Genomic DNA, 14,135 nt, shown 5'->3' on the forward strand with positions numbered 1-14,135 from the left:
TGGGGTGTTCTTTCTCAGGTGGTGTGTCCTTTCAGCTGCAGCTAGTGGCAGTAAAAAGATGGAAATAAGCATGCATGTCCACCTCAGTGAGGTGGACAGAGAATTAAAAAAAAAGTCCAACAGTTGGCATTAAACAGATAGATTTCATTTAATAACTCAGTGGCTATACTACATTTTTAATTACATGCAATGACAAAAGTATTCAGATCCAGGTGCTTTTTTTAAAAAGTATAATATTTGTCATGGGATTTCTTTAGGGTCCATTCACACATCCGCATTGTTTTGCGGATCCGCAAAACACCGGGCCGGCAGCTCAATAGAAATCCCTATTCTTGTCCGCAGCTGCGGACATGAATAGGACATGTTCTATTTTTTTGCGGAGCCGCGGACCGGAAGTGCATCTTTTCCGTCCCCATTGAAAATGAATGGGTCCGCACCCGTTCCGCATAATTGCGGAACGGATCCGGTCACAAAATGCGGACGTGTGAATGGACCCTTAATCTGTCACTGTCCTATCTGTGGACAGCATAAACTGGTGATAGTAAGCCTGATTACAGCGTAGGGTCACTTACTTAGGGGATGTTCGCATCTGCAGTATGCCTGATCTGGCAGCCTGACCCAGTACAAATGACGGCTGTCAGCTGGACAATAACTGTTACATGCAAATACATATATATATTATTTTATTTTTTCCTGGCTGAAATCTGGCATTTATGCCAAAGAATGGCCCCATCACTGCCAGACCGCATTATACTCAATGTGAATCCAGAGGTGAACTGTAGAATCTGGCAATGCCATATCCGTGAAAACTGGCAGGCTGCTCTCTGCTAGATCTGATGCCACAGATGCGAACACCTTTCTTTGCTCAGCCTTAAAGGGGTTTTTCGGTTTCAGAGCTGAACCTGGACATACCCTTATTTTCACCCAAGCAGCCCCCCTGATGTTGGCATCGGAGCATCTCCGATGCTCTCCTTTGCCCTGTGCTAGATCGCACAGGGCACGGGCTCTTTTGTTTAAAATAACACAATGCCGGGCGAAAGGTTCCGCCCGGCAGTGTGTTCGGTGACATCACCGGCTCTGATGGGCGGGCTTTAGCGCTGCCCTACCCGTTTTACTGGCTAGGGCAGCGCTGAGCGTCACTGAGCTTCCTGACAACCCCATGGAGAGCCCGGTACGTCACCGGAACTCTTGAAAATGCCTTTGCCCTGCGCGATTTAGCGCAGTGCAAAGGAGAGCATCAGAGCATTAACTGCTCCGATGCTAAAGACAGGGGGTCTGCCCCGGTGAAAATGGAGGTATGTCCACTCTGAACCCGGACAACCCCTTTAAAGGGGTTGTCTCACTTGAGCAAATGACATTTATCATGTAGACAAAGTTAATACAAGGCACTTACTAATGTATTGTGATTGTTCATATGCTCAAGTGAGACAACCCCTTTAAGCAGTTTCAGCAGGACACAAGCACTGGAGTCTGTGGGGGAGATTTACCAAACTAGTGTAAAGTGGATCTGGCTTAGTTGCCCATAGCAACCAATCAGATTCCACCTTTCATTTTTCACAGCTCCTTTGGAAAATGAAAGGTGGAATCTGATTGGTTGTTTTTGGGCAACTAAGTCAGTTCTACTTTACACCAGTTTGATAAATCTACCCCTGTGTATTCATCAGCTGCAGATGATTGACAGCTTTCTCCAATACTGTGTATAGAGAGAAAGCTGCCAATCAGCAACCATAGGGAGCCTGGAGCACAACACTGAGTGGACTCCAATACTCAGGTCCCCCTGATTTTCAGAAAATGTCTGTACAAAAACGTCAGTGACCCTGCAAATCAGGGTCTTTGTCACCAGCTTATGCTGTCCACAGGCAGGGCAACATACGCCTGCTAACAGTTTCCCTTTAAAGTGGTGTTCTATAAAGAATGCCTTTAAATGTCAGACAGGTGAGATGCAATGTGAGATAAAGGGCTGCACTGGGTTTTATTAGACGGGTCCCCTGAAACTAATCACAAGGTACCCTCCAATGATCAATCTATAGAAGAACCCAGCAGCAAGCCTGCAGCGCCACCACAGGTGAAATGACGTATCACGCAGTTCTTTTGACGTCAATGTGCTGTCTGGGTAATGTATAGAGTTGACAGGTACTCCAGAGAGTGATGTTCTTTTTAGGTGTTCTCAGCTATGAATAATGGGTGAGGGTTCTCATAGGGACACGCTCCCTATTAAAGTGGACTTGGGTATCTACAGGTTTGGCAATAAATGATGGATTACTTACTGGAGACTCCACTTGCTAGACTTTGACATTCAAGCAGAACATGGGAGACCTTTCAGAGATTGGTGGGGGTCCCAGTGGTGTGAGAGGTGGGATCCCCCCCGTTCTGATCTGTAATGTATGCAGATTGAAATGGCCTGTTCATGATATTGCAGATTTCCTTCATTGTCATTATAGTGGTCGAGGTTGTGAGCGCAGCGTGCGCGGCGGAGTTCATCCCGAGTCGTGCCATGTGTAATGTGCAAATACTCGGCAGTTACAGGGTTGAGTTGATTATTAAAAAATCTATAAAACTGATTTCACCCCTTGTTATTCCAACCTTAGCTCTGACTATATAAACCCTTCTTCTGTATGCCGCTCGTTCAGTTGTACAAGGTTGTTTGCTTTTTGCAGAAAGCTGATTTTTCCTTTGTGCAGCTGATGACTCTAGTCTGAGTTTTACCTACAATCCTACGGAAAAGCCCACAATGCAATGTACTGTAATAAAACAGGTTCTGATCTGTCAAAAGTTTTGACTGGAGAGGGCATGTGCCCTGTGGCCTCATTGATTGGTGGATCGCAGTGCCCCCCCAGTGCAGATCAGCATTCTCCGGCACTCCAGCTGTGGTGAAACTATGACTCCCAACATGCCCACTGGTTTGGCTGTTTTTGGAACCAGGGCCACTTTAACCATGGGGTGAACGGCGCAGTGCACCAAACAACTCCTTCCTCCCAACCATTCGGATTCAGCGAGACAGTTTGAGGATGCAGCACGTCCCGCTTCCAGCTATATCAGCGTCTTGAGGACACAGATACTGTTGCATGCAATGGTGAAGCAGGGAGACGTCACCATTCCCCAGCTTTACTTATATTTTATTTATGCTGACTTACGGTGACCTTTGATAAAAGCGGTTGTGGTCTTAGAATGGTCAGAGAATATCCCATAAAAGGACAATTCAACAATACGGACATTCTGGCTTCTGCTACCAGTGAAATGACTCCCTAGGTATCTGGATTTGCATCTACGGATGTAGCAGAGTGCATTCTGTTTCCAGGAAGTAATGAATGAATATGTGAAGGTTCATCCACGGCTAATTCTTGCAATGAATACATCTGTCACTCACTTTGGTTTGCACAAGACGTATATTACAGGTTGTAATTAATGTGTTGGTTAATGCTTTCTGAATGGCTTAAGTCGGCTGTGCACTTTGGACAATGTTTTCTGATGTCTACCAACATTTGAATCGCCGTTCGCAGGACTTTTAAGCCCTACCCTTAGCACCCACAAAGCTTCACAGAAGCATCCATTTTAGGAAACATTTTAACCCTTAGGGACCACCAATATACCTTTTTACAACAGTCACTAAGAGACCTTAGGCTGAGCTGCCACCTTTTCACGGTTGCCCAGTCTAAGCGATGCACTGATCCGCGCTGTTTAACCCCTTACATGCCGCATCCCACTCGTGTACGTGGGCACTGCAAAGCTTGTTATATTATATGTTATATCATGCTGTATTTTACCTTTAGGTAAATTCCCTGTTAACAGGCTGTTAGGTGCACTACACATATTCCACCACTAGATGGGGATAGCACCATAGTCTATATAGACCAGAGTTCAGGCCTAGTTGGTTGGTTGGATGAGCTGGAGTGAGGAGCAAGGGGGAAGGAGAGGTCCCCCCTCCTCTCAGCTCTCTCTTGGGCTCCACGGCCCAGAGGAGCCAATTCGTTTGTCTCAGTGTCAAGCTAAGAAACTGGCAGAGGTGAGATCTTATTCTAGGCTTTAGGCGCCTTTGTATCAAGGTGAAGGATTTATTAGCTTCCGGCAGCCTCACCGTTACTTCGAAGACAGACCGGCCATCTGGTGTAGCACTAGTGTGTAGAAGATAAGGTCCTGAACCACCTTTACTGAGATTAGAACAAGGCGAAGAGCTAAATACCAGTGAGTACACAATCTCCTACCATAGCCTGAGATATAGCCACATATACAGCCTGTTACCTGGATTTACAGCATTCAACCTCCATCGGGATGTAAATTGCTGTTAAGATCCTGGTTACAGTAAAGTTCTTAGTTGGATTCGAACCCTGTCTCATTCTTCCATCGCCACACTACAACCACTCTCATCATTTTGCACCACTAAGGTGCTGGCGCCACGATATTACCTAATTCAGGGGCCCAGCCGCACAAGCACCCAGAAAATCCAGTCACCATCAAGGGCACCTCGATCACCACCTGGCCGGTGTCCCCTATAGAAGAGTGTGCCCCGGAGAATCTGGTGCTGTTCTCCCCTTCACTGCAGCCCGGCCCAGGGAGCGTCAAAACTGTGAGTAAAGAACTAACTGTTATTATTCCCCGGTACACCGTCACCTCACAAGTTATCCCCCTGCGGGCCCGGCTCGCTGCAATATGTCCTGTCCCTTTGCTGGCCATACCATGGAACAATCCCATGAAATAGGAGTTATGTCCTTTTGTTAGAAGGGTCTGATGATAAGCTAATTGCAGGGTGTCCACCTTCCGCTGTAATTTTGGGCCCCAGCATTAAAGGGGTAATCCAATCTTGGATATTAGGGGCATATCGCTAGGATATGCCCCCATTGTCTGATAGATGCGGAAAAACCCACAAAGTACCAGAGGGTGCACCATGCATGTGCAGCCGCCCTCCATTCATTTCTATAGGACTACCGAAAATAGCCAAGGCACGCTCATCTATTTTCGGAAGTCCCATTGAAATGAATGGAAAATGCATCGTGCCAGCGCTCAGTTATTTTTGGCACTCCCATAGAAATAAATGGAGGGTGGCCGCACGCGCTGTGCGCCCTCCGGCACATTGCAGGCTCCGTTCTAGGTATAGGTGGGGGTGAAATCACCACCTATAAGAGATTAGGGACATATCCTAGCAATATGCCCCTAATGTTCAAGGTTGGAATACCGCTTTAAGTGTTCTTTCCCTGCAGCGCCACCACAGGGAAACGGAAGCATTCAGGGCCGGACTGGGGATAAAAACCAGCCCTGGAAAAAGTTGCACACCAGCCCCACAGCGTTGCGTCATTATTTACTTGTTTATAAAAGGGGAAAGCATTCATTTTAAAACACGTGTGTAAACACGAATATGAACTTTGCCCCACGATAGCTCTTTTGTAGAACCCCCATTGTTCATATTATCACAGTGTTTTTCCAACCAGGATGCCTCCAACTGTTGCAAAACTACAACTCTCAGCATGCTCAGACAGTGTTACCACACCCTTTGACCCGCCCCTTTTTTGTTGGCCACCTATTTAATGATTGTTGCATGCAACATTTTACTTGACCAGCTATTTTAGATATTCTATGGCAGTCCTGTTACAATGAGCCTTTCAACCAAATAATAAAAATATTTATAAAATCTCACCCATATGCTGCAAAAAAAAATAAAAAATCTGCAATGTAAAATCGAAAATAAAGATCAACTACAAATATAAACATATTTCACATAAAAACTTACAATTACTTGGCTTGGCCCTTGGGGATCTCGGACACCACTTCAACACTTGGCCGGGGGCTCGGTGGAGCTGATGTTGTGTTTTATCCTAATGAGAAAGATTTCATAATTAGTGTTGATCACGAATATTCGAATTGCAAATTTTTATCGCGAATAAATTTGCGAATATTTAGAATATGGTGATATATATTCATAATTTAGAATATTCAAGATTTTTTTTAATCAGTACACATGATCCCTCCCTGCTTCTAGATTGTGGGCCAATGAGAAGGCTGCAGTATCTTTGACTTTAGGAGTAGTGTTGATTGCAAATTTTCGGAATGCGAATTTTCGGAATGCGAATTTTTATCGTGAATTTTTCAATTGCTGAGTAAAAACATGATTCCTCCCTGCTTCTTGCTTGTGGGCCAATGACTCATTGGCCTACAAGCAAGAAGCAGGGAGGAATCATGACTGTAGATGGGAAAAATGATGAATATTCTAAAAAACAAATATATAGCACTATATCGAATCTATTTCTTTTTTCGAATATTCGTAATATTCTAAAACAAGAATATATAGCAATATAGCGAATATTAGAAAAAAAAATTATATAGAGCAATTTAGCTAATAAAGTGTAATAATCTTCTTTGTCTAATAGTTGTAATTTTTTTCTCATCTGAAGTTCAGATTGGAAAAAAATGTCAACTATTAAAAAAAAATATTATAGCAATATATTAGCTTAGGCCTCTTTCACACTTGCGTTGTCCGGATCCGGCGTGTACTCCATTTGGCGGAATTACACGCCGGATCCGGAAAAACGCAAGTGAACTTAAAGCATTTGAAGACGGATCCGTCTTCAAAATGCGTTCAGTGTTACTATGGCACCCAGGACGCTATTAAAGTCCTGGTTGCCGTAGTAGTAGTGGGGAGCGGGGGAGCAGTATACTTACAGTCCGTGCGGCTCCCGGGGCGCTCCAGAATGACGTCAGAGCGCCCCATGCGCATGGATGACGTGATCCATGTGATCACGTCATCCATGCGCGTGGGGCGCCCTGACGTCACTCTGGAGCGCCCGGGGAGCCGCACGGACGGTAAGTATACTGCTCCCCTGCTCCCCACTACACTTTACCATGGCTGCCAGGACTTTAGCGTCCCGGCAGCCATGGTAACCATTCAGAAAAAGCTAAACGTCGGATCCGGCAATGCGCTGAAACGACGTTTAGCTTAAGGCCGGATCCGGATTAATGCCTTTTTAATGGGCATTAATTCCGGATCCGGCCTTGCGGCAAGTGTTCAGGATTTTTGGCCGGAGCAAAAAGCGCAGCATGCTGCGGTATTTTCTCCGGCCAAAAAACGTTCCGGTCCGGAACTGAAGACATCCTGATGCATCCTGAACGGATTTTTCTCCATTCAGAATGCATTAGGATTAAACTGATCAGGATTCTTCCGGCATAGAGCCCCGACGACGGAACTCTATGCCGGAAGAAAAGAACGCAAGTGTGAAAGAGCCCTTAATTGCTCTACATTTGTTTTTTTCGAATATTCGCTATATTGCTATATATTCTTGTTTTAGAATATTGTGAATATTTGAAAAAACGAATATTTTCGATATAGTGCTATGACTCATTGGCCCACAAGCAAGAAGCATTACGAAAAATTTGCATTACGAAAATTCGCATATTACGCAATCATTACCTTGCCGATTTTTCAAGTAAAAAAATTGTAGAATATAACGAACATTCGAATTCGCGAATGTTCGACGAATATTCTACAAAATATTCGTGAAATATCGCGAATTCGAATATGACCCTTGCCACTCATCACTATTCATAATAAGGATTTGGAGAAGGGGCAGAGGGATAGCAGAGCAGGGAGAGGCTGGTGCTGCTACTAGGGGGTCATACCATGTGAGAGTAATAAAGCCCACCATAATGCCCCCCAGTAGAAATAATTCTCCTTAGAATGTGCAAAACATACCCCTTTGTAATGCCCCCAGTTGAGCTAATGTTCCCATAATGTGCCAATATAAAATACCCCTTCTCAGTGCCCCCGTAGATGACCCCATAGTGCTCCTCTCCCCCCTTCCCCATAGTACCCACCATAATGTATCCCAGTATAAAATGCCCCTATACAGAGCCCCCATATAAAATACCCCTTCTCAGTGCCCCTATAGATGACCCCATAGTACTCCTCTCCCCCCTTCCCCATAGTACCCACCATAATCTGTCCCAGTATAAAATGCCCCTATACAGAGCCCCCCATATAAAATACCCCTTCTTTTTAGCCTCAGTAGATGCCCCTATAGTGCCACCCAATAATCTGCCAGTAATAAGTGCCCCAACAAATGCCCCCAATCATGTGCCAGTAAGATGTGCCCCCATAGATGCCCCAATCATGTGCCAGTAATAAGAGCCCCCCCACCACCATGTGCCAGTAGCCAGAGCCCCCCCCCATATCATGTGCCAGTAGCCAGAGTGCCCCCCTTATCATGTGCCAGTAGCCCCCCCCCTTATCATGTGCCAGTAGTCCCCCCATCATGTGCCAGTAGTCGTCCTTATGTGCCAGTAGCCCCCCTTATCATGTGCCAGTAGTCCTCCTTATGTGCCAGTAGCCGCCCCTTATGTGCCAGTAGCCGCCCCTTATGTGCCAGTAGTCCCCCTTATGTGCCAGTAGTCCCCCTTATGTGCCAGTAGCCACCCCTTATGTGGCAGTAGCCGCCCCTTATCATGTGCCAGTAGCCCCCTTATCATGTGCCAGTAGCCCCCATATCATGTGCCAGTAGCCCCCATATCATGTTCCAGTAGCCCCCATATCATGTGCCAGTAGCCCCCTTTATCATGTGCCAGTAGCCCCCCCTTATCATGTGCCAGTAGTCCCCCGTATCATGTGCCAGTAGTCCCCCGTATCATGTGCCAGTAGTCCTCCTTATCATGTGCCATTAATCCCCCTTATCATGTGCCATTAGCCCCCCTTATCATGTGCCAGTAGCCCCCCCATCATGTGCCAGTAGTCCCCCTTATGTGCCAGCCCAGTAGTCCCCCCCTTATCATGTGCCAGCCCAGTAGTCCCCCCTTATCAGGTGCCAGCCAAGTAGTCCCCCCTTATCATGTGCCAGCCCAGTAGTCCCTCCTTATCATGTGCCAGCCCGGTAGTCCCCCCTTATCATGTGCCAGCCCGGTAGTCCCCCCTTATCATGTGCCAGCCCAGTAGTCCCCCCTTATCATGTGCCAGCCCAGTAGTCCCCCCTTATCATGTGCCAGCCCGGTAGTCCCCCCTTATCATGTGCCAGCCCAGTAGTCCCCCCTTATCATGTGCCAGCCCAGTAGCCCCCCTTATCATGTGCCAGTAGTCCCCCGTATCATGTGCCATTAATCCCCCTTATCATGTGCCAGTAGCTCCCCTTATCATGTGCCAGTAGCCCCCCCATCATGTGCCAGTAGTCCCCCTTATGTGCCAGCCCAGTAGTCCCCCCCTTATCATGTGCCAGCCCAGTAGTCCCCCCTTATCATGTGCCAGCCCAGTAGTCCCCCTTATCATGTGCCAGCCAAGTAGTCCCCCCTTATCATGTGCCAGCCCGGTAGTCCCTCCTTATCATGTGCCAGCCCGGTAGTCCCCCCTTATTATGTGCCAGCCCAGTAGTCCCCCCTTATCATGTGCCAGCCCAGTAGTCCCCCCTTATCATGTGCCAGCCCAGTAGTCCCCCCTTATCATGTGCCAGCCCGGTAGTCCCCCCTTATCATGTGCCACCCCAGTAGTCCCCCCTTATTATGTGCCAGCCCAGTATTCCCCCTTATCATGTGCCAGCCCAGTAGTCCCCCCTTATCATGTGCCAGCCCGGTAGTCCCCCCTTATCATGTGCCAGCCCAGTAGTCCCCCCTTATCATGTGCCAGCCTGGTAGTCCCCCCTTATCATGTGCCAGCCCGGTAGTCCCCCCTTATCATGTGCCAGCCCTGTAGTCCCCCCTCATCATGTGCCAGCCCAGTAGTCCCCCCTTATCATGTGCCAGCCCAGTAGTCCCCCCTTATGCAGGGCCCTCTCTCCTTCTGTACCAGTTTGTAACTCGTCATGTTTATGATTAGTGCAATTGTCTGTATTATGTATGTATGCCCCTTTTCATATGTACAGCGCTGTGAAATGAATGGCGCTTTAATAATAAATAATAATAATAATAATAATAATGTGCCACTATTGTACCTATATATAAAAAAAAAAAACACTTATACTTACCTCCAGCGATGCGATGCAGGCCTCTTCCGGCCTGTGTCCCTCGCTATACGGCTCAGGCAGCGCGATGACGTCATCGCGCCGCCTGCACCGGCCTCTTATAGGCTGCCAGCACTAGGCCGGCAGCCTATCAGAGGAACAGGAGGGGACACACCTCTCCCTCCCCTGCCGCAGAATAGACATCTGTATCGCCGTCCTGAGGATGGCGATACAGATGACTATGGAGATGAGTGCTTCCACAATGGAAGCGCTCATCTCCTGCTGCTGTGCCCTGCTGCCGGCCGCCCCCACTTGTCACCAGGGCCGCGGCCTTGCGGCACTCAGGCCTGCCGGCCTAGCGGGAAATTTCCTGGTATCCCGGCAGTTCAGTCCGGCCCTGGAAGCAATACATTGTGCCCGCTGTTATCAATGTAATGCCTCCAGTGTGATAGACACTGCCTGCTCTAGCTGATAGATGAAGGTCCTGAAATGGGACCTCCTCCTCTTCCTCTACTAAAGCCTCATTCACACTTCAGTGTTTGGTCAGTGATTTCCATCAGTGATTGTGAGCCAAAACCAGGATTGGAGCCTCCACAGACACAAGGTATAAGGGAAAGATCTGCTCCTCATTCTGTGTTTATATCCGCACCTGGTTTGGGCCCAAAATCATTGATGGAAATCACTGACCGAACACTGACGTGTGAATGAGGCCTAACTCTGAATTTTCCAAATTCCTGGTGCTCCAACTGCCTGATTTGCATAAAGATAAAAACCCTCCTGTCTCTGGAGCGCTGCAACCTACAGAGATAATGAAGGTATTGTTTTAATCAGCATGATTAACCCTACCAGGCAGTAGGCTTGGTTTAAAAGGGTTGATCATGTGGGCAGAGGCTTTATTTAAAAATGTGACAATCCTTTTATACCTCACTCTCATCATATAGCATTATTATCATTCCTTAAATAGGACAACTCCCTGTGATCTCCCAGAAATCTGTCAAGAGATTAAAGGGGTTTTCTCATCTCAGACATTTATGGAATATCACCAGGATATGGCATCAATGTCAGATAGGACTTGTTCCTACCTCCAGAACAGGGTCCCCAAAGTGAATGGAAAGCAGCCGACATGCGCAGCCATCCAACGTTTACCATTATGGGAGTTCCGAAAATAAACCAGCGCTAGCTCAACTCTTTCCAACAGTCCCACGGTGGTGAACGAAGCGGTGTCGGCGCTTGCACAGTGCGCTCTCCATTCACCAAAATCGGACTTCCAAAAATAGTTGAGCACACTCGCTCGACTATATACAGAACTCCCATGGTCATGAATAGAGAGCAGGTTGCGCATGCGCAGCATGCCCTCCTTCACTTTCTGGGCTCCATTCTGGAGATAGGTGCGGGTCCCAGCGTTGGCATCTGACATTGATACTACGAATGTTTGAGATGAGACATCCCCTTTAAACGGGTTATCCAAACTATAAAACATGGCCCCCAATGCCTGGGCCCCTCATATAGATTATACTTACCCCGCTCCCCGGCACTCGTCGTTCATGGTCGTTGCGCTGATCAAAACATCTGGCGATAGGGGTGGGGGCCAGCCAATAGCAGGCCGCGACGGGGACGAGACTCCCTCCCAGTGACGGCCGTGCGGGGACCAGGAGCGATGTGGCTGCTGGGCGACGGGGAAGTATAGTCTATATGAGGGGCCCGGGCATTGGGGGGCATGTTTTATAGTTTGGATAACCCGTTTAATGGTGGCGTTATACCTAAGATTGCTGTCCCCTGAACCCCATCAGACATCTATGCCATTTATCTCACCCCCTGGTCAATCACTGGACATTTACACCAAACCTGTGTCCATTGAAGGATTCATAGAGCCACCCAAGATGGCAACATGTAATCCCATCAGTAAAGGTATGGATTCTAATAATTACAGCATATTGAGGAATTGCAAGTCAAGCAATTGTCTAATTTACCCAATGTGGGCTGTGTAACAGGAACGCAATCATTGTCACAGAGTGATAGCTGCTGCAGAACATCTTTGACTAGGACTGGTAACTTCTTGCAGGTCTCTGTGTCACATTGCACAGGATGCCTGTACTGTAGATGGCCTGCTCCTCCTGACAGCTCCCTATGCTGAGAATGAGATGTGCCAGCTGCACACAGGGGGATGTGATGGAGGGGAGGGGGCTGCTGCAAGAAGGGAGCCATGCTCTTCCTGCTGCCATGGAGCCTCCTATAGTGGCTGCTCTGAGCCTGCCTCTCCCCCCCTCCTCCTCCTCCTCCTCCTCCTCCTCCTCCCATAACATCACAAGCTGTGCCTGAGGCTTTGGAGGTGAGGAGGGGAAGGACAGAGACCCTCACAGTCCCTGCTTCGGGGGGGAGGGGGGCCTCCTGCACCTGCATGTCTACCAGGGTACCAGCACTCCAGGACCCCCTTGTGCAGCATCCCTGGGCTCCATTGTGCAGAATGCTCTGGGAAGAAGAGGAGATGCTTCTCCTGATCCACTGACAGCCCAGCAGAAGCATCGTGGACTCCGAAGGAGAGGACGGAATTCCACTCAGTTCCAAAAATGCCTGTGAGAAGAGGGCATGTGGCCCCACAAAACACATTTCTGGGGACCATTATCAGGAAATTTGAAGGGCAGAGTGAGTATATCACCCCTTGTCCATTATATGCTTATTACAAGCCTGTGTATCCATGTGCGTTGTATCATTGTATCTGACCAGTGCATTCAGCCTGGGATCTCCAGGTGTGGGGACAACTTTCTACTGACACAGGACACAGTGACAACAGCAGCATGACTGGTCCCCACCTGGAGAAGAAGGGACTGTGCTGCTATTTTACTATCTATCTCCTATCTATCTATCTATCTATCTATCTATCTATCTATCGTCTATCTATATATCTCCTATCTATTATCTATCTATCGACACACATACACAAATTATCTATCTATCTATCTATCTATCTATCTATTTATCTATCTAACTATCTATCTATCTATCTATCTATCTATCTCATATCTATCTATCTATCTATCTATCTATCTAACTATCTATCTATCTAACTATCTATCTATCTATCTATCTATCTATCTATCTATCTATCTATCTATCTATCTATCTATCCAGCACACTATCGATCCATTATCTACTGTATCTATCTCTTTCAATCTATGTATTTAATAGAGATAGAGAGAGACACTATGTTCTGTGTGTACATTCATATATATATATTTACATATCCAAAACAAGGAGAGACGTTCATCCTCCCATGAATAGGTGCTAGTCTTTATTCTTCAAAAAGATAAAATATCCAGTGACACAGTACAGACACTCCGCGTTAGCGTCTACGCGTTTCAAATCTTGAAATGTGACCCTTATTGTGACAATATATTTACATTTACACAGATAGATAGAATCTATGAATGAAGAAATGACTGAAGGGGAAGGTGCTGTGCAGACTCCAGGTGTAACACAATGTAGCCTCCCTGCAGCCTGGGTTATGTAATGATGATGCACTAGGAGACGGATCTGATGGATATTACACTTATCACTGGTCTAGCCTTACAGGTGAAACTTAGAAAATTAGAATATCGTGCAAAGTTCATTTATTTCAGTAATTCAACTTAAAAGGTGAAACTGACATATGAGACTCATTACAGGCAAAGTGAGATATTTCAAGCCTTTATTTGTTATAATTTGGATGATTATGGCTTACAGCTTATGAAACCCCAAAGTCACAATTTTGAGGTTCCCTTTGCTCAGGGGGTATGGATTAATTAGCTGACTAGAGTGTGACACTTTGAGCCTAGAATATTGAACCTTTTCACAAAATTCTAATGATAAGCTGCATTAATGCAATTCCTTTTAATTAGCATTACTGAAATAAATGGACTTTTACACGATATTCACATTTTCCCAGTTTCACCCGTATTCTATACTATAGATGAAACCCTTTAACAACATTATCCAAATGTAAAAAACAATCAGGACTGTGAAAACAATCTGTAACACCTACTTATATTCTATAGGAATGCATTCACCATGCGATCACAAACTCAGCCCTGCTACATTTCCAAAGTGTAACACTTACTGTTGTCAGTTTTGCACCAGTAGCAGGGCTGAGTTTGTAAAATGTAGCAGGGCTGAGTTTGTAAAATGTAGCAGGGCTGAGTTTGTAAAATGTAGCAGGGCTGAGTTTGTAAAATGTAGCAGGGCTGAGTTTGTAAA

General features: G+C 46.6%; 1 protein-coding gene across 1 annotated transcript in view; it reads left to right on the top strand.

The window, feature by feature from the left end:
* Window positions 1-12,256: 12,256 nt before the first annotated feature.
* The window catches only part of KCNH7 (potassium voltage-gated channel subfamily H member 7), a 352,340-nt gene continuing 350,461 nt past the window's right edge, over window positions 12,257-14,135 (top strand). Inside the window, exon 1 of the mRNA XM_040439382.1 lies at window positions 12,257-12,548. Coding sequence (XP_040295316.1) covers window positions 12,473-12,548 — 76 coding nt within the window. The 5' untranslated portion in view covers window positions 12,257-12,472. The remainder of the gene's footprint in view (window positions 12,549-14,135) is intronic.

The sequence above is a fragment of the Bufo bufo genome, chromosome 7 (genome assembly GCF_905171765.1).
Source record: "Bufo bufo chromosome 7, aBufBuf1.1, whole genome shotgun sequence".
In the NCBI taxonomy this organism is placed as follows: Eukaryota; Metazoa; Chordata; class Amphibia; order Anura; family Bufonidae; genus Bufo; species Bufo bufo.